Source organism: Carya illinoinensis, chromosome 14 (genome assembly GCF_018687715.1).
Source record: "Carya illinoinensis cultivar Pawnee chromosome 14, C.illinoinensisPawnee_v1, whole genome shotgun sequence".
Classification (NCBI taxonomy): Eukaryota; Viridiplantae; Streptophyta; class Magnoliopsida; order Fagales; family Juglandaceae; genus Carya; species Carya illinoinensis.
Window position 1 is genome coordinate 7,811,712 of NC_056765.1, and position 25,851 is coordinate 7,837,562.

General features: G+C 33.3%; 2 protein-coding genes and 1 long non-coding RNA gene across 4 annotated transcripts; 2 read left to right on the forward strand and 1 right to left on the reverse strand.

Moving 5' to 3' along the window:
- The first annotated feature begins 2,803 nt into the window (after positions 1-2,803).
- Positions 2,804-5,232, forward strand: LOC122293316 (EPIDERMAL PATTERNING FACTOR-like protein 6). Of its 2 annotated transcripts, XM_043101858.1 has the most exons (4): positions 2,804-3,719; positions 3,870-3,916; positions 4,022-4,111; positions 4,794-5,232. In XM_043101858.1, the coding sequence occupies exons 1-4, from the start codon at positions 3,593-3,595 to the stop codon at positions 5,037-5,039; spliced, it is 510 nt and encodes a 169-aa protein (XP_042957792.1). In that variant the 5' UTR covers positions 2,804-3,592; the 3' UTR covers positions 5,040-5,232. The 2 variants fall into 2 exon arrangements, with proteins under 2 accessions (XP_042957792.1, XP_042957793.1); XM_043101859.1 differs by lacking the exon at positions 4,022-4,111 and having other exon boundaries at positions 2,818-3,719.
- A 7,858-nt stretch (positions 5,233-13,090) lies between these two features.
- On the reverse strand, positions 13,091-14,324 carry LOC122293304. Its single transcript, XR_006237238.1, has 4 exons — positions 14,061-14,324; positions 13,867-13,931; positions 13,277-13,337; positions 13,091-13,165 (listed from the first exon to the last, which is right to left on the reverse strand). It is a non-coding gene; the product is annotated as an uncharacterized LOC122293304 (long non-coding RNA).
- Positions 14,325-17,858: 3,534 nt separating this feature from the next.
- On the forward strand, positions 17,859-19,671 carry LOC122293236 (CBL-interacting serine/threonine-protein kinase 11-like). Its single transcript, XM_043101755.1, has one exon. The coding sequence runs from the start codon at positions 18,083-18,085 to the stop codon at positions 19,382-19,384; it is 1,302 nt and encodes a 433-aa protein (XP_042957689.1). The 5' UTR covers positions 17,859-18,082; the 3' UTR covers positions 19,385-19,671.
- The last annotated feature ends 6,180 nt before the right edge of the window (positions 19,672-25,851 follow it).

The following is a 25,851-nucleotide window of genomic DNA, read 5'->3' on the forward strand; positions in this document are numbered from 1 at the left end:
GTTTTGTTAAAAAATAGATTTTATTAAAAGATAAAATGTTTTTTAAACTCTTTTTTACGGTGTGATCTACTTTTTTTATAAACATATTTCCAATGGTCTATGTTAAAGAGTAAGTTTTATATTGTCTGTGAATAAGATCTTAGATATATTTATAAGATTAGAGTAAATCTCTCTTTAAATTAATTTTATGAGATGAGTTAGATTTATAAATTTTTTTATAATATCAAAATCTGTCACATAATGAATGAGATTTATACTATTTATCCTGTGGTAAGAATTAGAAAAATATTGATCTGCACGTGAGGATGAGTGTTAAGGAATAAATTACACATTACTTATAGTTAATATTTTGAATATGTTTATAAAGTTAGAGTAATTTTTTTTAAACTGATTTTATAAGATGAACTAAGTCTATAAGTTTTTTAAGTTTAAAACTTTTACAAATCATTACTCGTTTGACATAACAAGATATAAGATTAACATAATTATCCAAATCAAATAAAGAGAGAGAGTGTGTGTAGAGGAGGGGGGACCTATTCACTAGGCATTAACACAAATGTGTATGCTACCCCACCTATGTACTAGTATGATTCAATTCCACATAGCTATAGCAGAGACATCTTTTGCAAACTATGCTGCCATCAAGGAACATGACAATACACCATAAGCCCTGTGCCCACAGATCATCATCTGTCTTGTTTGTTACGGGTTTTGGATTATGTTAGTACTAAATTCATGCGCTAATAAGAGCAATACAAGCATTTTGCAGCCTTGTGATTTTTGTTCAATTTCACAAAATTTTTATATCTTCTTATTTCATTTTAATTATTATAATTTTTTTTTAAATTTATATATATAATAAAATAAATGATTTAATTTTTTTAAATTTCAATATAAAAATAATATTTTATTTAATTTTTAATTTTTAATTTTAATTTTAATTTTTATTTATATGATATCATCGTATCTCATTTCAAAAATAAATTATTTCTTCCTATCCCTTTACCGGGGCATGCCTGCAAAATTTTTCCAAATTTCGAACTTTGTTACTGAAGTATTTCAGAATAAAATTCAACACATGTCCCGTCTATCAAATCCAGAAAAACATATAAGACTGACAGCTTTATGCAAGGTTGAATAATTGAGAGAAGAGGCCCGTCAGGGAGGACAGTTATACTCACAGATGTCAGCCTCACATATACCATAACCTCGGTCCTCTGTCGACCCCAAAAGCTTTTGGTGGGGGCAGCGGTCAATTTCGATGTCCCAAACACACAAGGTTATAGGTAACTTAACCTTATATGGGAGACAAGGGCTGTTGATAGAAATGGAAAGAAAGAGGCACTAGAGGCCTCCAAGATAAGAACAAAAGCGTGAGAACAAGTTGTACATGAGACTTCATTTTCTCCAAGTCTACAGCGGCAAATGCTGCACGCTTGCAACAATTCATTCATCCATTTGTGTTGAGCACAAAGGTCAAGAAAGCTAAACGTGCACTGTGATGGCTTTTTTAATTGTCCTCTTTTCTAAGCTCTTAGCACAAGAATCTCATCTTCCAAACATGTCCACAATCCAAGATTATTATTATTATTATTGTTGTTGTTGTTCAGATTTCAATGTCATACATAAATGGGATTTTTTGGGTCACATACAAGAAATAGGATCCCTGTCCCACTAACACTGGTTTAGATTGTTGTATTTGCCTCCTTGTTGATAAATGTAAATCTTTTATTCAAGTCAAAGGATGAGGATATATATTACTGCTAACATGATATAATTTAATTTATAAAAAATAATTCTAAAATTTTTTTATAAATTAATTTATAACATATCGAAGATACTGAAAAATATCTCACTACTTTCAACTAGAATAACTCAAACTTCTTACATGATATCGCAATAGTTATCTTGAATATGAATCCCTAACTCATATTTTATGCAAATTTCAATTACATAATTAAGTACCAATATACTTTCGAGATGGTAATTTAACTAGAACATGATTAAATGATCAACGATTCCAATATGATCTAGCTTGAGTTTACCTACAAGATTGTGATGACTTCTTGTCCTCGTTTGGTCCTGCATCACCCCCACATTTCTCACTTATACCGCGGGCGAGGTACCGGTCGACAAAATCCAATTGTTATGAAGGGCACGTACCCCAAAGTCTCCAACAACAAGGACAGACATGCAAAGTTAGAGAATAAAATGGTGGGAGGGGGATTTCTACCGTCTGTAGGAGCAAGTGGAAAACTAGTGTGGAAAAACAGGGTGTAATCGTCAGTCATGTCATGAGGTTGTGCAGTAACAGTAAAACATGTCAAACCCTGATGATCAGAACATTGAGTACTGTTTTCTTCCACGGTTCCTGTTTGGATTATTTGTCCACACCCTTTGGCCTATGGAATCCGAGGAGGATTGATGCCGCCAATGGCGGAGGAATCCCTGAAATGTTCCGTCGTTTTTGTGTCACAGCTAGCGGCCCACAGTGGGCGGAGATAATTGGGATGCTTGATCTCACTTTACAGTACTTCGATTTGAAATTTATGCGTTTCTTCTATCACTCTTAATGATCACAATGACCTCAACACATGCAATGTACGATGGTACAGATCCTGGCCGTATGTATATTTTTTTTAATTTTTACGTACAGCATTTTTATTTACTCTTCACGCGACACGCACTGATTCATAAAACATAAAACGATAAATTAAATGGAGTTTTTTTCACCCATTTTCTTAAATCTTAAAAAAAAAAAAAAAAAAAAAGAAAACCCAAAAAAATGGTCTTCCAGGATTATATTTCTGCTGCCATAGCCTCTGATCATTACATTCATGTTGAGTTTATCTTAACTGTAAAAAATTGGGTTGGTGAATATAACACTAATGAAAATAAAACACATATACTCTGTTAGAAGACGTGAAAATTGAAGCAGAAAGTGAAGAACAAAGGAAGAAATAGTTAACAAAAAAAGAGAGGGCCGGAGAGAAGAGTGAGGTGCAAGGTGTGGCTGCAGAGGTAGATCAGGAGTTGTCGTTGTATTTCTGGGTTTGGGAATAGCTGAAAAACAGAGAAGAAAGCCTGCAACAGAATCCAGTACCGGTAAATCTTAAGTAAGGAGGATCCTCATAGATTCACTATTTTTTTTCCCTCCCTTCTCTCTCTCTATCTCTCTCTCTCTCAACACTTTCCCTGTCAAACTTATCTGAACTAGCCGTGCCATCACCACTTTTTCTACCTCCACCACAACCACTCCCCATTTCGCTTATCCCAAAAAGTACACAGAGCTCTAGAGAGAGAGAGAGAGAGAGAGAGAGAGAGAGAGTTGAAAATATTGGTTGGTTGCTGTGATTTAAGACATATTAAGGGCTGTGATTTTAGTTGTTGGCTCGGGATGACGAGTTGCATGGAACGTGGGAAATCCAAAGTGACTTTTAGTCTATAGCTTGTATTCTAAAGTCCAACATCGATCGAAGAGAATCAAAACGAGGCAGACGCGGATATCATAAACCTGATCAGCTTCTTCTTCTTCTTCTTCTTCTTATTATTATTATTATAGGGTTTCCTGATCAGTTCTGTCTTCTTGTTCATGGAGTGGAAGAGAAGTAGTCGACCGAGGCCCAGAAACAAACCCCCTATTTTCTACTGTATCTCCATCTTCTTCTTCTCATTTTGCGCGCTGTTCAGCAGTATCGGCTCCAAACCTACATGTGAAGGTATGCAGAAATCCATCATCTTTAACTCATTTTCTCTTTTGGTTTCATCTTCTTTAATTCTCTGCTTTTCATGAAATACCCACCTCTTAATTATTTTGATGAATCTGATTTCATTATATATTGAACTTAAATTCTCATTTTCACACGCAGCTAGCACGTGTCCCATGTCTGCTAAAGCTGATCAAATACTTCTACAGGTGCGGTTCATTATATGATCTTGTACTAACACCTCTACTTCTTAGATTGAAGAACATGGTTCATGAATTACCTACCATTAATGTTTGTTTGTCGTGTCAAAGTAGCACGTACGGTCTTGGATGAAGCTGGAATTGCAATGTACACATCTTTTGTTTGTTTATTCCAACAAAGGAAAAGAAAAAACAGAGTCGGTGGTACGATTCTTATTCTCTTGCTTACTCAATAACTCACTCTCACAACCTTATTCAAACAAGTTGTATACGTCTAGCATGCGCCAAAATAGGAGCGGAGCTAAGGCCTGCAAGAGGCTAAAACAGCTGCAGTCTGAGCCGGCTGCTCCTTATAATTCAGTAGCACTCAGAGGTAGGAGTGGTCCTTGATTAATTCACCGCGACCCAGCTCAGAGAGAAGTCATTGTCCTATTAGGCTCGATTAATCTAAAGGTCTCAAACGTGTCGTATAAAGCGGACGCCCATTTAAGGAAAACCTTTGGTAGATAGCAACGGTAGTTACCGTTTTAAGATTTTCAAACTTTGTGATGCAGCAATTATTTAAAAAGAGTTGTGTTACTTGCAGTTATATGTGTATATTTTTTTGTATATTATATTAATGTGATTAGTTAAAATAATTATTTTATATTAAAAAAATATAACTAATCACATTAGTAGTTTTTGTTAAAAAAATAATTAGACTTTACATAGTACTGTAAATATAATTTTTTTTAAAAAAATCTTGCTCGTTTGGGGACTCTTTCCTGGTTGGGTAAAATAAAATTGGAGTGTACATTATTACCAACTGCGCACGTTAGCGCTTATCAAGACGAAACTCTGTCCTCTTTTATCGAAGTCTAGGTAACTCTAATTATGTATTGGACAGGAATCCGATCGGGAGAGAACAGAGGAGGAGAGCATTGTGTCACTAGCCTGGAGGACATCAACGAGCTTGGCAAGGAGGTTTTTGGGCGGGCCTGGATCATCGCCACCGCGATGCATGTTGAAGTGCGGCAAGTGCACGCCGTGCAAACCGGTCCACGTGCCAGTGCCACCCGGAACACCGGTGACTGCTGAGTATTATCCCGAAGCTTGGAGGTGCAAATGTGGCAATAGGTTGTACATGCCATGAATTGATATGGTGTGCTTACTTAATTGCATGCTTACAATGGGAATTAGTGTTGTTAATGAGCTACTTTGGGAATATATGTTGATGAGAATACGGATATATATATATATATATATTGAACTTCTAAAGCTGTGTAAACAAAATTATATACTATATATTCAAGATCACGAGTATGAGATATAATGTGTTACTTGTATCGTGGATTGTTAATTTGTGTTGGTCCCATGATTTTGTGCCCATAAATCATAAGTTCCTCAACGCCAAGCCTTATTTGCCTCCTCATTACTAAAATATTGGCATTACTGCTTCGGCCTACTAGCACCTCCCGGACGCCCTCTTCATCGGTAACCCGTAATGGGAAGGTGGCGTGCAAGGAATCGAAATTTATCATTGATTTTTTAACACACCCAACACACTACTGAAGTTGGGCTTGCGAGGATGGAAACGTACTATTTTTTAAAATATTTTTTATATTAATGATCATACAGGACACTCTATATGTATGGTTTGTCGCCACGATCATCTTGGCATTCACAAGAGTCAAGTTATTGTCAACTCTAAAATTTGGCTAGAATCTCACATTTTGGCCATAACATCAATTTTTAACTAAATAAGTCTTTATATTGGACTAGCCATCTTAAATGTAAAATAATAATATAATATTATATATTTTAATAATATTTGATTAATTTTTTTTTTATATTTTACAAATATATTTCATATATTAGCTAATAATTTTGTTAAAAAGTAAAATGTGGTAATTTATTTCAATATAGTACTTATATAATTTATTTCAATGTGATAAAGAGAGAGAGAGAGAGAGGAAGAAGTTGATGAAAATAATAAAATAATTAGATAGAGGTTGAATAGTAACTCACCAACAATGGAGAGTCCTCTTAATTTACTGTAGCTCAAATGTTGAGCTTTGGACTTTTGGCTAGTCTAATGTAAAAACTTTTTTTTACATCTAGTTGAAGTTTAGACTTACATTAATATTTAGGCAGACCATTACCAATTCTCTTAGTTGTGAGTATATTTCTAATGTTGTTGGTTGAGTTTTAATATTCGGACTCGTGGGTTTACCAGTTAGTTGTGTGTGATTTTGTTTTTCTTTGTAGTTTGTACAAAGAAAAAGATGGTCACACTTTTTGCCTTTTTGGGACCTGCTAAATGGTTCAAAGACATTTATATGTACAATCAAACTTGAGGCCTGGTTTGGAAACCAATCTTAATTTTACGGTTGGTTTGTTTTGTCTATCCAAACGGCGAAATACACAAGTGTTATCTCATCTCAATCGATTTTCAACAAATGCAATTAATATGACAATATACAATAAAAAGTAGCAATTAGTCTAATAATACATGTTGGTGACAGTGTTATTGGGCCCCGCTTGAAAAGAAAAGGCCCAATTGGGTTATGTATACAAATATTAGGCCGGACTTACCTGGTGTTTGGGCCCAGAGAGATATTTCAATTATGGAAAATTAATAAATAGTATTATCATTTAATTCTGATCACTAAAATAAATGAAAAAAACCAAGTGACCACGTGCATTTCTCGTACTAAAAACTTTCGATTGAAATTCCTCGTGCTAAAATAATATTAAAATCATGAGGTCCCCATTTAGCTACTCGTGAATTTAAAATTTGTGGGATAAAACCTTTCCTCTGTCATTGTCCAAAAATTTAAAAATAAAAAAAAAATCATCTTAATTATAATATTATTGTTTGATTTGATGGAGATATTACTTGATAATATATAAAGAATAATATTATATATAATTGTAAAATATATAAATATTGTATAGTTATTTTGAAAATAAATAAAATTTATTATTAAAAAATTAATTTTTTACATATAAATTTTGTATTTATTTTTTTAAAAATAATTATATTACATTTACGAACCATCAACGTAACTATCATTTCTCATAATTAAAAACTCGTTATCCTTTTGCAAAGTAAGTTGGAACCAGACGATAGCAACTTTGGCATGCGCTTTACTTTTGAACCACAATAATTATGAAATGGCTTCTCAAGAAACAGACAAACAAGTTGAAGAAAAAGCACGCTATGTCAAGCATCCAATTTATTATAATGTGAAATCATATTTAAGGTTTTAGAGTGTATAAATATTGTGAATTTTGTTAAGTAGGTAAATAATCTTAGACCAATGTGAAAAAATTAATTTTTTAATAGTAAATTTTATTTTTTTTAAAAAAATAGAATGTGCAGATTGCACGCTCAAAAAACTGTTTTTGTCATTATTTTATTTTTTGATGATCTTCTCATCATTCTATAATGTGATATTAGATAATTAAAAATTATTTATTATATTTCACTTAAAAATTTATTATTTAATACTATATTATAAGATGATGAAATGATGATAAAAAAGATGATGAATAGATTTTTGTTTATATTATTTATGAAAAATTTTATTTTCAAATCATCAGTGTGTAGAGTACAGCACACTTAATAAAATACTTATACGATATAATTTAATTTCAAATATAAATTTTTAATTTCAAATCTTATCATTTAAATTACGTAGATATGTTTTAACCCATCGACTTTAAGTCATAATTTATATAAGAGGGCGAGAAAATATTGAAATCATAGTTTTGTCTCCACGTAGCCTGATCTATATAACAAATTATCCACAATTACTCTTCATCGTTTATAATTAGGTTGCATTTTCGATGCTATCCTATCCATAATTTGATAATTTAGTGGGTCGTAGGGACACGTCATATCATGAGCGTGATGAACTCGATCTATATATCCACATAAATAGTGAATTCTTTGGAGGTGCGTGGACCATATAATTATTTCTTGGTGGGGAGCAAGTCCCGTGTACGTCCCGCATGCATTTGCCTGTTCATCGATCGCTCACCTGAGGCCGAGAGAGACAGACAAACGGATACAGACTCATGCAGCCTGATTTTTCATTTCCTGGCCAGGATTATATGAGCCAGAGATTCTTGATTATATCTTTGGATATTGAGACTTTTGTGATTATTCAAAAAATAAAATAAAATAAAATAAGTGTTCGCGAAAGTAAATAATTGGTATATTTGGCAGTTTTTTAATGTTTATATATAAAGTTGGTGGAGACAACTCATGAAGAGGATGTGTTTGCAAACAAAAGTCTTTATATATAAGTGGTTATAAATAGTTGTTTGGATGTTAAATAGTGAAAGTGACACTGATGTGTTTTTATATGATATATTAAATAATAAATAATTTGGTATATTACGTCAAGTTATATTAGTTGTAAATTTATTTCTGTAAAATTTATTGTGGCTAGAATTCTTTTTAGGATTGTCGGCATATATAAGATTTTTTTTTTCCCCACACGTTGGGGTGGATTCGATCCAATTTGTAAGAGGTAAAGTGCGGTACCGATTCTTAAGAATTAAAACTGGTCTTAAACTAGTATGTACCCATTTTCAAAATATGAAAACCAGTTTAAAACGAACTTAAAACGAACTGATATATATTTATAATTTTTTTATATTATATTATATATTTTACTAAATTGCTAATTAATATTACACAAAATTCTAATATTATTATGTAAGTCTATTAATTTTATAATTTTTAATATAACATTTGATGTAACGTATAAATTATTTTAATCTTAAACATAAACATTAATATTAATTTATTAACATAAACTTACTTTTGATATATATACATATATAAAGGATAAATACATTTTTAGCATAATAAATTATAATATATATTTTTTTATAAATATATTTGTACACATTTGATCAAATATATTCATATAAAAGACTATAATTAAATTCAATACTATACTATTATTATGTGTTAATTATTATAAAATAATATATTTATATTATAACATAAATCTATTAATAGTTTGGTATATGTAAATATCATATTATTACTCATATAGATAATCTGTAAAATAGGAAAAGGGGAATCGGACCAGATTGAAACTAGAAAAATCAGAAATTTTGATTTTGATAGTGAATCGGTTCAGTATTGATTTTTAAAATTTAAAATTTTAAAATCAGTATATACTAATATTCTAAAAAATGTATAAAATCAAATCAAACTAGACCGATTAGGCCCTTAACTACACGTTCCTTAATTCATTTAATTGGACTCATTTGAACTTCAAATATCATAATTACTAAATTAACTCGTGCATGGGGACCAAGCAAATTATTATTATTATTATTATTATTATTATTATTATTATTATTATTATTATTATTATTATTATTATTATTATTATTATTATTATTATTATTATCATCATTATCTTTCTTGCGTATTGGAAAGTTTTGATATGGACTTGTAGTGGTTGTCGTCCATGCAAAATAAAAATTAATTAGCAGCACATCTTTCGAATTAATGGTAGCCAAAATGTGTAGTTGTCAGCCGTAGGCCTTTCTTGATCATAACTTGTCTTTTTTCTTTAATTAGTTTCTATTTTCTAGGACCACATTCCTCGTGACACTCGTGGCCGGAGTCACTCACAATTTTATGTGGACCGTCTCTTTACTGTAGGAATATTTTACTTATTATATATCATTTTAGTTCTTGCAACTCGAGCAAAAGTATACAATATATACCTAACTTAAGGGGTTGTTTGGACTTTAACTAAATCAGAATATATCATAATTTTGTGAATAGTAATAAAATTATTTGAATTAGAATATTTTATTGAGTTTTAAAAAATAATAGAGAAAATAATTGAATAAAGATATTATAAAGTTAATTTTTTTTAAAATATAAATTTTCTTTTAGTTCAAAAAAGTTATATTTATTTTTTATTTTATAATTTTGAGATTTGAATAAATTGTAATGATTATATATATAATGATTAGATAAAAAATTAAAAAATTAAAAATTAATTAAGATGTAACATAGTTTATATTTAATTGACGTTTGAAAAAGAAATTAATGATTTTTCATCACGTCTCATCGATCCCAAAAGTAGCCTAAAACCCTTTGGAATTCTTAGCGTAAAAGATCATTAATTTGATTGTAAATAAGTACAGTTCTGATATTAATTCCCACGACGTGATGATCAGCCTCACTCAATTTACGTTAAACAATATTATTGATCTTTTTTCTGTGTATATATATATGATTTGTTATTTTTATCATTTTATTTACACTACAAGAAATTAGTTCTTTTGCAGCGCTTAAAATCGTTACAAATACACTGAAAAAACCCTGTAATTAATCAATTGCAGCGTTATTACCCTCCTTGCATGTTCGACAGTATAAAAGTGATATTTTTGATCAATAGCAACGTTATTGAAAAAACGCTGTAAAAGACTTCATTTGCAGCGTTTTTAAACCGCTGCAAAGTCACTAATTTCACGCTGCAAAAGGCCACCCCATGTGATTGCCATGGCGCTGCATTTGATCAATTGCAGCGAAATTTATCCTTGCTATATCACTAAATATCGCTGCAATAGCCTCCAACAACAGCAGCGCTACATTTGGTTCGTTGCTTTTGTCATTTTTTGCAACACTTGAAATCGCTGTAATGGATTTATAAGCGCTGCAATTGTGTACGTCAAAAACAACATACCGTTCTAGCGCTGCTTTTGATTGTTTTTGCAAGGACTAAAATCGCTGCAAAAAATAAAAAAGTGCTGCAAATGTGCAAAAGCAACGCTTGCTTCCTGTGTTGCATTTTGCATACTTTTCAAGGACTAAAATCGTTGCAACTGATTATTTGCAACGAATTTGGCCTATTTGCAAAGAATAAAAATCGCTGCAAATACTTAATTACAAAATAAATAAAAAATTACTATTGAAACATACAGTTTCAGTAATTTTTTTCACTTGTATTAAAAGCAAAGTTAGTAGATCAGCTAGGATTTAATTCCCTTTACTTAATAATACAAAGGGTACATAGAAAATATTCTACAAAGTACATTCAGTATACAACAAGTAGAAATATGTTCAGTACATTTAGTATACAACAAGTAGAAATATGTTCAGTACATAGCCAAGCAGAAACTTCAAGTTGATCCTAAGTGCACTTCATCACTTTCAACTAAAAGTAATTGCTCCCATATTCAAAGGCATACCTGTATATGAGTTTTCTGGAAAGACACAATACCAACTGATTAGTAGAACAAAAAACCTGGAAAGTGGAGCATGAAGTCATACAAACAGGAGAAAGTCTTATTATAGGTAAAGAATGCATGAAAACCTACTTTTCATAATAGTTGTAACACATCAGCATCAATCTAATTTACTAATCTCAAAGTAGAACTTCATTCAAGTAAAGTACAACTTTAGAATCAAACATTTTTTTATTAAAATTCTGGAAAAATGTGTATTGTTAACACTAGAAGCTCATCAATAACTGTCCAAAACAAAACTCCTATACAAATTTACAAACAATTTGCTTAGATATTTATTTAGGTCTCCACTACTTTCAAACTACACTTTTATGATCAAAGTAGAGATAATTATCCATAGGACTTGCAGCAACCAATCTAAATATATATAGATTAAGCAAAAACACAAAGCATTACTTGACTAAAAAACCAGTACTTCCAAAGTTATATCAAAAGTTTTGTAGAGGATTAGAAACTATTATTTACATAGTTGAACCAGGAAGTCGTTGTCATCATCCCTGAGAACATCACAATAAGAAATAATTAGCATATTGAGGACAGTGTTGGGTAAAGGATTAGTAATCTCACACAGAAACATAGACAAAAGCAAGTAAAATAAAGTGTTGCAACAAAGTAATTGCACTTTACTGCACTTGTCACAGATTCTTAGGTTAGAAAACAAGGTAGATATTGAACCACCCTGTTCTCTAATGAAATTAAAGTCAAACTCAAAGAAGACAATTACCTGAAATTAATTGAAAGCAACAGGTAATATGTGAATATTTGAAACTTCGCTCATTGATGCATCTCTAAGGAAGGTAAGTCAAGTGCCATGATATCACTAAGATTCCAACTACAGAGAGGGTGACATACCACTAATATGTGAATATTTTCTTTTGTCAAGTTTAGATAAGCAAAAATAAAACTGAATATATATATATATATATAAGTATATGAGCATGCATGCATTATTGTTGTTTTCAGTAGTTTAATTATAAATTATCTATAGCAAGGATTATTAGCTTTAATTACTTGTAAAATGTGAAACAAAACTGATCTTTGTTGAGGGAATTGAGTGTATTGATGCAACTAATGCATGTTCAGCTTAAACAAGTACCAATCATCTTGAGGATTACAATAATTCCTTGCTTACAACTAACAAAAGAACAAAACCAATACTTAACAAAACTTTTTCCAGTCATGAGTATCTTCAATAGGTCTTTGTCATTATTTGAGAGTTAACAATATTATAAATGTATATGATGCTAATGCATGCCTAGATATGCTTAGTGTCTAAGTAAGCCATCACTCACTTATATATATATATATATGTACTCATAAGCTAATTTGTGTGCGGGTTTTTTTTTAATATTAAAAAAATTTAAAATACACCAGGATGCACTTTTGGAAGCATATTTGATCCTATAAGAAAAAATAAGGGCGCATTAAATGATTCAATAAAGATCCAATATTGCAAAAATTGGGGGAAAGCAAGGGAGAGGACCATATATAATAAAGTAAAATCCATATAAGTAAGCCCCAAACGCAAGATATAAAGTTTATTAGTTTATCGATACAATGAAGCCATTCTCCTTGAGCAAGTGAAATATATAAAAACTTAAAGATAAAACATTTGAACGCCAAAATCAACTTAAAGTTGTGACACACCATTAGAGACGTTTACATATTGCTATACAAGGCCAAGACCAAATATTAGGAAGAATAAATATTCTAAATTAGTGTTCATCTGTCAACAGAATAAACATAATAGTACGTGCCTCACACAAAAGTTTCATTCAAAAAACTTACAGGTGAAGACAACATGATGCAAGTCTATAATTATGAACTACAAACAATCAAAGTAAATGTTCAACACAATAGCAAAATACCATCAGCATGAGTAAGTTTTGTAATTCCTCCAATAGCTTCTTCTGCTCTGCGTGGCACAGCAAGAGAGTTAACATGGTATTGTCTGGTAGAACTTACACCCAAAGATGCTGGAATTGCCTACATTCAAACAAGTAAACAATGTTGAGCACATTGATTTTGAAATCAATCACGACCTGAAAAATAATAAGAATTGTCTAGACAAAACAATGAAACATTGAAGCAACAAACCTTGAACAGAAGCCCATTTGTATCTTGGAAAAACAGAACCCATCTCAAACCAGCATCATGCCTGAAATGGTCATGAAGCAATATTAAAATCATGGAAGTGCATTTTGCCGAGCCAAATATGATATAGAAGCATATCATGGGACATTAAGATTTTATCCAGTACTATGAATTTCAAAAGCTAATTTAGGCCGTTAAACTTTAAAAAAAGAGAAAATTTTAGGAAGAAAGTTACTGTCAATGTTGAAAAAAATATTAACAACCTATTAATGTTACTTGAAATAGGAGCAAAATTCTAATTTGAATAAACAGATATTTTGAGGCTCAAATTGATATATTGATTTTTCACATATATAACAGTTACTAGCTATAGTTTCACTATTATGCAGTTGCTTTCTATTGGTTAGAATTCCAAAGGCTTTTTTAAGTGCATCAGCCAGGATGAGATGCGTGTGAAAGCACATGCATAGATCTTGTATTTGTATTCAACCAAGCAGACCAAGGCAGAAGATGATTCAATAAAGTGAAACATGATATGAATCCATAAGCATGCAAAAGAAATTCCTGAGATTAGGTGAACTATTAATAATTACCATATTTTCAGAAGGCCACTGGAAAAGAGAAGTGCATGCACATCACCATGGCCATGAGGTTTTGTCTAACACAAACAGAGAAGGGTTAGAGAGAATACATTGAAGTTCCAATGTTAGAGAGATTACGGAGACATCAAGATATTTTAATTTGAGGCTAAACAAATTTATCAAGTTATATTAAATGAAATGGCTACCTGAATTCTGTATTTGTTACGGGGTTCAACTGCAAGCCTGGCATCATTAAACTGGAGTAGATTCCTTTCACAAGGTAAAGGCACGTACTATTGTGCCTCTTCATATATGTAAAACAGTGTCCTTTATCTAACTTGTACAGATTCACAACAATGTGGCGACAGAATCAAGCGAAACAAGCATCATGAGAGATCCAAAAACATATCCAATGAGGCCATCTTCATCTCAATTAATATTAACTCAAAAGTCCCATTTGCCTCTAAGCTGCCAACTTGAATGACTTACAGATCTACTAAAATACTCAAAAAAATGCAGAGAAATTAAAAAAGAAATACAGATAACAAGAGAGATGTGCAATACCCAAACCAGCCGTCGGGGCCGTGGGTTGCGAACAGAGCAAGGGAGAGAACGAGGGTCTCGGGCGGCTGGGCTAGGCACGGAGGAGAATGGAGCTCCGATAGAGGACTGGTGATGCCGTCGACGTGTGCGTGGTGGCGAAAGGCGCCCCTAGAGACGGCGATACAGAGAAATCCGAGAGACAGAGAGAGAGAGAGAGAGGTGAGGCCAGATTTGGGGAAAATGACATTTCCGGCATGGGGTTTGGGGGAGAAGGAGGGGGCGGACGTCGAGGTGAGGTGGCGGTGACGTGGTGGGGCCGCTGGAGACTGGCTGTGTGCGGCGGCTTGGGTTGAGGGAGAAGATCGATGGGGACCGAGAGAGGGGAAAGGGGGAGAGGGGGGAGGGGGGGGGGGGGCGAGACCACTGGAGGGAAAAGAAAGAGGAATCGGGGGATGAAAAAAATGAAATTTCGCGCCCAGAAATCAATTACAACAATTTTCAGGCGCTGCAAAAGGTTTTTTACAAATACAGCGGTCAAAATCGCCGTAAATATTAAATTTTTCACTGTAAATATTAAAATCACGAATCTGATCATTTTTAAACACTAAAATTAGCAGCGATTTAAAAAATGCTGCAATAGATAACTTATTGCAACGATTTTTTTTGCAACAAGTCAAAAATCGCTGCAATAAGCCAAATTTCTTGTAGTGTTAAATATATGTTAATGTTGAACTCAAGGTTTCAAGTTTCATGTGATTATAAATCTACACATGGATTTTGATGATAACAAATGAATTCAAAGAATAAAGAAGTCTCAAGCTCAAGTTGTCTACACAATGGAGTCAAGCACATCAAGGAAACAAGCATGAGCAAGAAGGGAACAAGTTCACATTAAAATTATAGAGTAATGTTGTAAATCTCTTCAAAATTCAAAATTAGGATTAATGCTCAAAATTAATATTTTATCATAAAGCATTAAAATACATTTTCCACATGTGCATGAATATTTTTGAAAATTAAATTTGAAAATTTTGAAAGATGATTGATTGTCATCTTTTGCATGTGCATGCCTTGATTAAAGGGTTGAACTTTGAAAATATTAAAGATGATTGATTGTCATCTTTCACATGTGCATGTTTTATTTGAATATTTTCAAAAGTGATTGATGCTTTTTTAGACTTATACAAAAAGTAAAAGATTAGGTTTGAATTTTTTGAAAATGAAAGTGTGCTCATTTTGTCATATGCCAAAAGTAAAAGATTAGGTTTGATTTTTTTGAAAAAGTGAATGATGTTGTCTTTGACAATTGAGAAAGAAGAACCTTTTATTTGAATTCTTTGAAAAAGTGAATGATGTTGTCTTTGACAATTGAAAAAGAAGAACCTTTTATTTGAATTTTTTGAAAAAGTGAATGATGTTGTCTTTGACATGTGAATCTTTTTAAATTTGAATATGAAGTCTCATATGCCTATAAATAGATCATTTGAGAGCTTCACATTCACAACACCAAGAGCATACAACATTCATTCAAAGCTTTCATTCTCTCTTCTCTAAACATTGAGCCTTAATCCTTGTTCATTTTGAGAGATATAGCTTGCGCTGTATTGTTCTTATTTCACTCGTTGAGAAGTGTTTTCTGATAACCTACCCACTATCAGCTTTTGTATCAGAAAAAGGGTGTGTATAACCCTTGTGTGTGTAGAAAGTATTCTACACAGGGAATAGTTGAATCACCACGTGTAAGGTGATTGCAAGTGTAGAGGGTGTTCTACACGGATCCTTTGTAGCGGTGTTGTTCAAAGGTGTAATAGGTTTCTATCTCCACCTGAAGGAGGTTGAATAGTGAATTTGGGAATCCTCAAGGGGTAGCTTGAGGCGAGGACGTAGGCAGTGGGGCCGAACCTCGTTAACATACTGAGTTTGCTTCTCTCTTACCCTTACTCTTTATATTTATTGTTATTTCATATTTTGTTTATATTTTATATTATATATTTGATTTATAATTGTTATTTTTTTAATACAACTCAATTCACCCCCCCTCTTGTGTTAATCATCTGGGCAACACTAAGCCATAGCAAGTCTCCAAATGAGGAAACTTAACAACTTCGTGATAATATTGAGGTTCAAATTGGTGGAAATGGCTAAGGCAAATGCTTTGTGGTTATGAACAAATGAGAATATGAAATTATGGGAATGGTGAGAGTAGCATTTCAAGTATGGGAAATACAACCAAGATTCGTTTTCTTCTACAGGCACCAGCTTCATTAATCAGATGAAAAAATTTAATTCTAAGTGATTCTGTGTATCAATACATATACTCATTTAATATGATTGGTTAGAAAGTAAATTTTATTAAAAGTAGTATCAATTTAAATTTTAAATATGAAACTATAAATATTGATATGTAAATTGATATATAAGTTTACTTGTACTTAACATAACTCTAATAGAATTATATATCAACCAAGAAATTGCATGCCATTTCGATCTTCCCCTGTCGTGCATGGTTAACCTACGTAGAATCGCGGACGGCACCGTTTCTTGCACTACTCAAGCAGTCAAACTGACTAGTAGTGAATTCACAGCCTCTTGACAACCTCATTTTACCACGTAGAAGTGTTACTCACAAAACATCACTTAAAAATAAGATCATATATATACATAATTTTATACTAGATTAGAGCACGTTAATCTAGTTGAATGAAATAATATTTTTAATAAAAGAAATATGATTTTTAATAAAAAATTAATTAATGCATAATTTAATATATATATATATATAAAAGTAAATTATAAGAAATATCTTTGAATAATAATAAGTTAGTGAAATTTAATAATTACATGTTTTGATAGATTAGAAAATAAAAAGATTTGTTTTATTTAACTTATGAGATAAATTTAATTTGAAGACAATTTGACTAACGATGCGAAATGTGAGATATCAAAAATTAGTATGTTTTAATTTATTTATTAGTATTTTTATTATTTATTTTATTTTATTTTTATTAATCACTTTTTAGATTTGGGCCTTTTGGATCAATAATGTGGATACGACTATTAATTACCTTTTAGTCACTTGACCTTTGAGCTTCATCCAATTTTACATTTGGATGTTTAGATGAACATAGTTAAAGTTAATGGAAAAATAAAGAAAAATTATTAAAACAAGAAATTCTATTTTATACACATTTTTTATATATAGAAGATAAAATATTAAATTTATTTTATAATAAAAATATATTTATGACGCTATAATTTTAATTTATAAATTTACTTTTATCGGTTTTTTATTTATTTTAAACGACGCTGATAGCATCCCCACCGTTCAATTAATATATTTTTATGATCAAATACGGGTAGTTTTTACAGTCTATTATTTTTCCACCGTACGTCTCGACTCTTGGTAAAGAGAGAAGGTGCGTTTCGCCGTTTTCTTCTCAGGGTCTTTCTATTTATAATTCTTCTACCGTCAAACTTGCATCTCAACCTCCCTCCCTTCCCACCTTAATTCTTCCGCTTCCTCTTTCTCTGAAAATCCTAATCCCACAGTTATACTTAAGCGTTTTGTTTTCGTGCTTTTTTTTCAATCACTCGCTGATCATGACCAAGAACGTTTCGTTTTGGTTTTTCATGTTATTCTGATCGAACCTTTTGAATTCTAGGTTCGATCTCTGGCCTGGCTATCATGCCTGCAGAGACCGAAAATGTTCCCGAGAACAGCAACGATGCCTTGTTTGGAAAATACGAGGTGGGTAAGCTCCTGGGATGCGGGGCATTCGCCAAGGTCTACCACGCGCGCGATGTCCAGACCGGGCAGAGCGTCGCTGTCAAGGTCATCAGCAAAAAGAAGATATCCGCCACCGGTACTAGCTGCTTGATGTCCAACATCAAGCGTGAGATCTCCATCATGCGCAGGCTCGACCATCCCCATATCGTCAAGCTCATCGAGGTCCTCGCCACCAAGACCAAGATCTACTTCATCATGGAGTTCGTCAAGGGCGGCGAGCTCTTTGCCAAGGTCGCCAAGGGCCGCTTCACTGAGGATCTCAGCCGCAGGTACTTCTGTCAGCTTATCTCCGCTGTCGGTTACTGCCACTCTCGTGGTGTCTTCCACCGTGACCTGAAGCCCGAAAACCTCCTCGTCGACGAGAACGGCAATCTGAAAGTCTCGGACTTTGGACTCAGCGCCATGAACGACCACATCCGACACGATGGGCTGCTGCACACTCTTTGCGGTACGCCGGCGTACGTGGCGCCTGAGATTCTAGCGAAGAAAGGCTACGACGGCGCAAAGGTGGACGTTTGGTCATGCGGCATCGTGTTGTACGTGTTAAACGCCGGTTACTTACCTTTCAACGACTCGAACCTCATGGCCATGTACAAGAAGATTTACAATGGCGAGTATCGGTGCCCCAAGTGGTTTTCTCCCGATCTAAAACGGTTCTTGTCTCGGCTTCTGGAGAAGAACCCAGAGGAGAGGATCACCGTCGACGAGATCCTGAAAGACCCCTGGTTCAAGAAGGGCTACAAGGAGTTGAATTTTTACGACAAAGAAGCGTATACGGTCGAGAAAGAAGAGGAGCCCAAGGTTAAAGATTTGAACGCCTTCGACCTGATCATATCCTTCTCTCCCGGTTTGGACCTGTCGGGTTTGTTCGAGAGCTCGAGAAACCCAGTGGAAGATGGAGAGAGATTCTTATCGGCCGAGTCTCCGAAGAAGGTCTTGGCGAAAGTCGAGGAACTAGCTAAAGTGGGCGAGAACAACCTAAGGGTGAAGAGGAGGAAGGACTGGGGTGTGGAGCTGGAAGAACGGAACAGTAATTTCGCCATCGTGGTGGAGGTTCACCGGTTAACGGACGGGCTGGCAGTGGTGGAGGCTAAGAGTAGAGGTGGGGACGGTGGGTCGTCCTTCAAAGACACGTGGAAAAACAAGCTTAGGCCTCAGCTAATCAGTGGCCTAAATGCCCAACGCGGAACTCAAAATTGAGTGTTTTTTTTCTTATTATTTATCATGATAAACCGAAACAAAAACGAAAAGAAAAAGAAAAAAGAAAATCGTCGAAATCAAGGTGCATGGTGGTGTTCAACTCAGTTAAAACTTAAAAATCCCATAATTCCAACGTAAGGGGAATTGTTATGGACCATGAGGGTGTTTATGTAGATAATTATATTTTTAAGAGTGTGGCGTTTCTGTTTTTTTTTTTTTTTTTCCTTTCATCTGTGTACATAAGGAGGAAAACAAATGAAATATATAGTTCTGTCATTCTGATTTAATCTTTTTGTCCAAAAAATGAGGTTGGCAACCAGAGGTGAGAGATTTGAAATCAATGAACTCTTATGATCATCAGTGGCCTAACGGTGCAAGTTTGCTTTTGCAAAGACTCTGACTCGCGTTCAACCCCCCGGCCGTCTCTTCTTTTGTTTTCTGAATTTTCGATAGCTTTCTCTATTCTCTGTTTTGTTGGCTTTTCCCTCTAAGCTCTACCTTCAATTTCAATGGAGGCCAACCTGTTAGGAGCTGGTTCTCATGTTTCCATTCTCGCAAGACCCATTTGCCCCTTGTTCCTCCGCGGAGTTTTTGATCTTTTAGGTAATTCTAAGGCTCGAGCCTGATGAAGAGAGGCATTCAATCAGTACAAGCCGCATCAACTTCCCTTGGCTACCAAATTTGCTCCCCTTTTGTTTATTATTAAAACCCATATCGTGATTCTTCCGAATTTATTTTTGGGAGTGGAAAAATATTTATCATTTGATTTTTACTTTTAATATTTTTGACTAGGTTTTGACGTTCTGATTCTGACTCCAGCAATTCCGGTTGAAGGTTGGAATCTACTCTGATTCAGAGTTGGTGGTCAACTTGGCCTCCAACTTTGGTTGGAATCAGAAGTCAGAGTTGGGTGTGCATTTCGATTCCGTCAGAATTGGAGCCCAACCCTATAATTTATAGTATATTCTTGTCCAAATATATATTTTTGCATTATTGTGCAATATATATTGGAGAGTAGAATGTGATTTTGCAAGTAGATTATTAGCTTTGATTAATAATATAAAAATAATTAGTCATAAAGAGATTTTACAAATATAATTTAATAAATTTATATGATTTTATATAATACGTTAAATTATCTAATTTATAATAAAGATAATTTTATAATCTAACGTACCACATCAAATTAGGTTAATTTATAAATTTTGTTTCGTGGAGTCGAACATTTTTCTATAATATTTGTTAACGTCTTGTTTAGTACACATTTGGACCAGGTTTCTAGTGGCTAAGGCCTTCAATCTGTTCCTGCATACATAAACAAATATAGGATCCAGCGACCATGAAAGGTGGCTAGACGGAGCCTTCGATGCTTAAGTTAGTCTTGAGTCAAGGAAGAGATGAAGACATTCAAAATTCTTGATTACCGACCTCCCTTCTTGGCATCTGAAAGTCTGCCTTTATACCTATGTCCTAAATTAGTGACCCATGTCCTACAATCAAGTTGACAGATGCTCCTTAACCGTCTTTATTTAATACGACGTGACTCTCTGATGCAGACAATTAATGCGGCATGGTCTGATTCAGCAAAGATGTAGAATCTCATTAAAATTGTGTTTTTTCCTCTCGGTCTGAAAAAGGGAAGAGAAGGTCCTATGTCTTTTAGCTAGCCTGACCCGATACCCCGATCCATACTTGGCTGGACCGAGAGTTTCTCGAGTGGGCCGTCGAGATATCAAGTGGACTTCGGCCTTGCTTTGGACGGGATGCTGCTATTTATTGAATTGGGCTCGTGCCCTTTAGAAAATCCCTCAACAATACTATTTAATTAATGTTTTTTCTATTACAACATCGACCAATTAGTAGTAATTAGAGCTGCAAACATAAATCTGATCAGACAAGTACAACGTCAACGCGCATCGTTATCTCTTATCTAGATATCAGTTCTGTTAAGAAACTCAAGATGACAAATACGTGCATGTTATTATTGTCTTGTCATAAGATGTCACGTTATTTAAAAATAGCGTACATTTTTAAGTGATAGAATGAAACTATGATCGAATTAACATAATAAGTTATTTTATATTAAAAAAAATAACACGGTCAATTATATTAATAAAGTACATAAAAAATATCTAAAAGTGATTGCACATAAATTTTTTGTTATAATTTTCTAAATGTAGTAATTTTCTAAGCAAACATCTAAGTGTCTATTTTGATTGAATATTGCTGTATATCTTTCTATAAAATTCATAGTGCTGCTGTAATCAGTGATACGTACAGTGCATTCATAATTATTAATATAATAAATCTTATTTTAATTATTAATATTCCAAGGTCATAGGATTTGCAAACCGATATCATGTCATGACATTTTCTTAGTTTGAAAACTTTATAAACTCCTAATTAAAATCTTCTGTTCAGAATCTTCGGGTGTTTATTGACAGATCTAGGCATGCATGCATGCAATGCATGACCATCCCCCAAGACTTACACGAAAAAAGAAAATAAAATATTTTTTAATTAATATTTATTATTTTATATATATGTAATGCTATATATAGTTTTAGCGAGCGAGTGTACGCCCAATTTTTTAAAAAATAACGCACGACGTTACGTATCTTAAAACTGTAAATATCATTTCTTTACTATAAATCTATTTCATTTCCAGCATGTTTATCCTGTTTTGATTAGTTTTCGGTTTAGTGGGTTTGAGAATCAAGAAGATCAATCATGGCAAGCATTAGCTTCAATATTATTATATTTCTCATGATCTCAATAATTAATAATTATGGCAAGCATTATATTATATAAAAAGTGTCCAATATGACTGCTGTGAGCCCCACATTGTGAAGCAAATTTTTCATTCATTTTTAAATGATCAATAATCTTAGGTCAGGTCTGAGTAAGACATTGAGTAATATATAGTAATAATAATAATAATATACATAATATAAATTTTAAAAAATCTATTTTTTTTTTCTACAAAGTAAATAAAAAATATTGTGAAATATGACATCAGAAAATGCTATAAATAACATCAGCCTTGACATGGAATTTGGAATTTATGCTAAGCTAGCACATAATTATAACTATATAATCACCCTGTTTTTCTGTTGTGAAATAATTTATACATACCGACCATGAATACTCTTTTAGGAAAATTACAGTAAATTTATAAATCACATAAAAAAATATATTTTATAATAATAAATTCTAATTTTTTAAAAGAGATTGCGTGGAGTTTGTATACTAAGACTGTATATACATAAAATTATTCTAATAACATTCTATATCAATTTAATCGTTATTCTTTTGTCATCTTCTGATATAGTTTCCAATGATGGACATATTGCTAAAAAATAATAAAAAGTTTTCAACTATTAGATGCCATATTAAAATAATAATAATAATAATAATAAAATGAAAAATAACATTATTCTTTCGTTGCTTACTATTGGAGTTAAATGCAACTATAGATTGGGGCCTAATGTCTCTAAAAAGAAAAAGATCGGGGCCTAATGCATACCATAAGAGTACAAAGAAGGTCTTAAAAAATGTAGAAGGAGAAGGCCCAACCTTAACTTAGGCCCACGAACGGACATTACTGCAACTTCTAAAGGCCGACCCGGATCCAAAGACCCATATGGCAAAAGTAAATGCTACTATGATTTTTAAATATGTACATTCATATATTTTATTTTCTTTATTTTTTTTAAGAAAGTGACTATTAATGGTTAAAAATATTTAAAAAATACTTAAAAGAAGAAGAAAAAAAAAACCATATGCACTTATATGCATATTTAGGATGCACACCAAATGTGCAACCTAGCATTGTCGTATGGCAAATATGGGTCTAAATTACTACTAATTAGCTAAATGAAAGGACCTTATTGATAATTACCAAGTCAGCAGAATTAGTGAATGACATTAACTCAAGTTTGGATAAAAACTTGTATCAGTTTAGACACGATAAATAAATAAACTAATCAATTTCCACAAATTTAAATAGAAATATGACGAATTAATTCAATTTACTCTTACAAGGTATAGAATCGTATTTATGATTAAATCAATGATTTTGATCAATTCAATCCATTTGTATAGAAGTCAAAGGGGCGTGAATTTTGTTATTATAATATATTATATACAATTCTGGTCCTTGAGTGTAGGATCATTCTTGTGGTTGCCTAGACATCTAATCACATTCCTTTCTTATTTTCAATGAGTGGTGGGACTGAGATATGAGGCCAGTTGGGACTAGAGGGAAGATTGCACTAGTATTATTCAAGATAGCTGGGCTCAACAGCAGGTATTGCAAGGCTCTTACCTGAGAAGAGTGCAACAGAATTTGATGAGATGCAAGGATTCACTGCTAAACTGGAATAAGAACATGATATGCAAGGAAAGAAAAGTAGTTCAGGAAAAACTCAAGCAACTGTCCAAACGTCAAAATATCAATGTTGGTGCTCATACAATGACTATAAAACAAATTCAAAAGGAAGTTGATATTTTACTGGAAGAGGACAACACAAGATGGAAGCAAAGAGCTAAATGTTATGGCTCAAAGATGAGGATAGAAATATGAAGTTTTTCCATCAAAGTCTAAACCAGAGAAGGAAAGTTAATGAGATTAGAAGAATTATAAAGGAGGATGGAGGTGTGTCATGCAATGAAGAAGATATTGCAGAAACTTTCTGTTTGCATTACCAGAGATTGTTTTCTTCTTCTAACCTTGTTAATATTGTAGCTTGCTTGGCCCATGTGGAACATAAGGTAGATAAGGATATGAACAACATATTATCAAAGATTTTACAAAAGAAGAAGTAAGTGCAGCTTTGTTTCAGATGAATCCCTTGGGGTCTCCTGGACTAGATGGTTTTTCACCAGTTTTCTATAAAAAAGACTAGGACAAAGTGGATGGTGATATTATTAAAGCTGTGCTCGAGGTCCTCAATTCTACTAGTGATATTGGCAGCATCAATGAGACATATATAGTGCTAATTCCTAAGATAAAAAAGCCACAAATCCTATTTGATTATAGACCTATTTCTTTGTGTAATGAGTTGTACAAAGCGATCTCTAAAGTCCTTGCTAACAGACTCAAACTTATACTGCCTCAAATCATATCCCATACACAAAGTGCTTTTGTGCCTGAGAGGTTGATTCTTGACAATGTAATAGTGGCTTTTGAGGCATTGCATTCCATGAATTCTAAAGGGAAGGGCCAGCAAGTTTATATGACTTTGAAATTGGACATAAGCAATGAGGTCATGAGCAAGTTGGAATTTAATGCTAGATGGATCATGTTGGTCATGAAGTGTGTCGAATCTGTCTCTTATTCCATTCTTGATAATGGTTCTCCTCAAGGCTAGTTCCAACCTTTAAGGAGTATAAGACAAGGGGATTCTCTATCCCCTTATTTCTTCATTATTGTTGCTGAGGCACTTAGCTTTGTACTGAATCATGCTGAATTAGTGAAACAAATACATGGCTTCCCTATTGGCAGGGATAATTTCAGCATCAATCACCTATTCTTTACTGATGATAGCTTGTTGTTTTGTCAAGCAAATGCTATGGAGTGGGCTAAAATTCTTGAAATGCTTAATCTTTATGAAAGTGCATCAAGATTGAAATTGAACACAGCTAAAACTTCTATCTTTTTCAGTAAAAGTACTAAGAGGGTGACTAAGGAATTTACATTGGAGATGGCTGGACTCAGGTTCACTTCTTGCTATGAAAAATATCATGACTCACCTGCTCTTATTGGCAAGTCAAGATACCAGGCTTTCAAAAGAATCTTGGATAGTGTTAGAAATCGAATTAGCCATTGGAAAACTAAGCTTCTATATCCCAGACAAGGAAAGTGATCCTCTTAAAGTTTGTTATACAAGCCCTACCTACTTATTGTATGGGGACTTTTAAGTTGCCTAAAGCTCTTTTAAGAGAAATTAATGGGGTCATGCACAAATTTTGGTAGGGTCAGCAGCAACAGGAAAATAAAGTTCATTGGGTTTCTTGGTAACAAATGGGGAAAGCTAAAACTGCTGGAGGCTTAGGCTTTAGAGAGTTGAAAAGTTTTAATTTGGCATTATTGGCTAAACAATGATGGAAGATCTTACCAAATCCTAATTCTCTAGCTTCTCAGGTTCTAAAAAGGAAGTATTTTTCCTTTACTGACTTTTTCATGCCAAGGTGGGTTCAAGGTCATCATTTATGTGGAGTATCATCTAAATTGTTAGGAACTTACTCGAGAAATGGTCTTTTTGGAGGATTGGTAATGGAGCTGATACTTTAATCTGGAAGGATAGGTGGTTACCTATTCCTTCTAGCTGCATGATTCAGTCACCCATTAACTGTTTACCAAAAAATGCCACGGTTGCATATCTTATTGACCATGATGCCAAGCAATGGAAGAAGGAGAGAGTGGCTGTTGTGTTTGGGGAACATGAAGCTGCTGTTATACAAAA

Bases quoted from the DNA above. Each gene is read 5' to 3' on its own strand.
- LOC122293316 (XM_043101858.1), top strand. From the start codon at position 3,593: ATGGAGTGGAAGAGAAGTAGTCGACCGAGGCCCAGAAACAAACCCCCT. The intron at 3,720-3,869 runs GTATGCAGAAAT...TTTCACACGCAG, and splicing joins CTCCAAACCTACATGTGAAG to CTAGCACGTGTCCCATGTCT. The intron at 3,917-4,021 runs GTGCGGTTCATT...GTGTCAAAGTAG, and splicing joins CTGATCAAATACTTCTACAG to CACGTACGGTCTTGGATGAA.
- LOC122293236 (XM_043101755.1), top strand. From the start codon at position 18,083: ATGCCTGCAGAGACCGAAAATGTTCCCGAGAACAGCAACGATGCCTTG.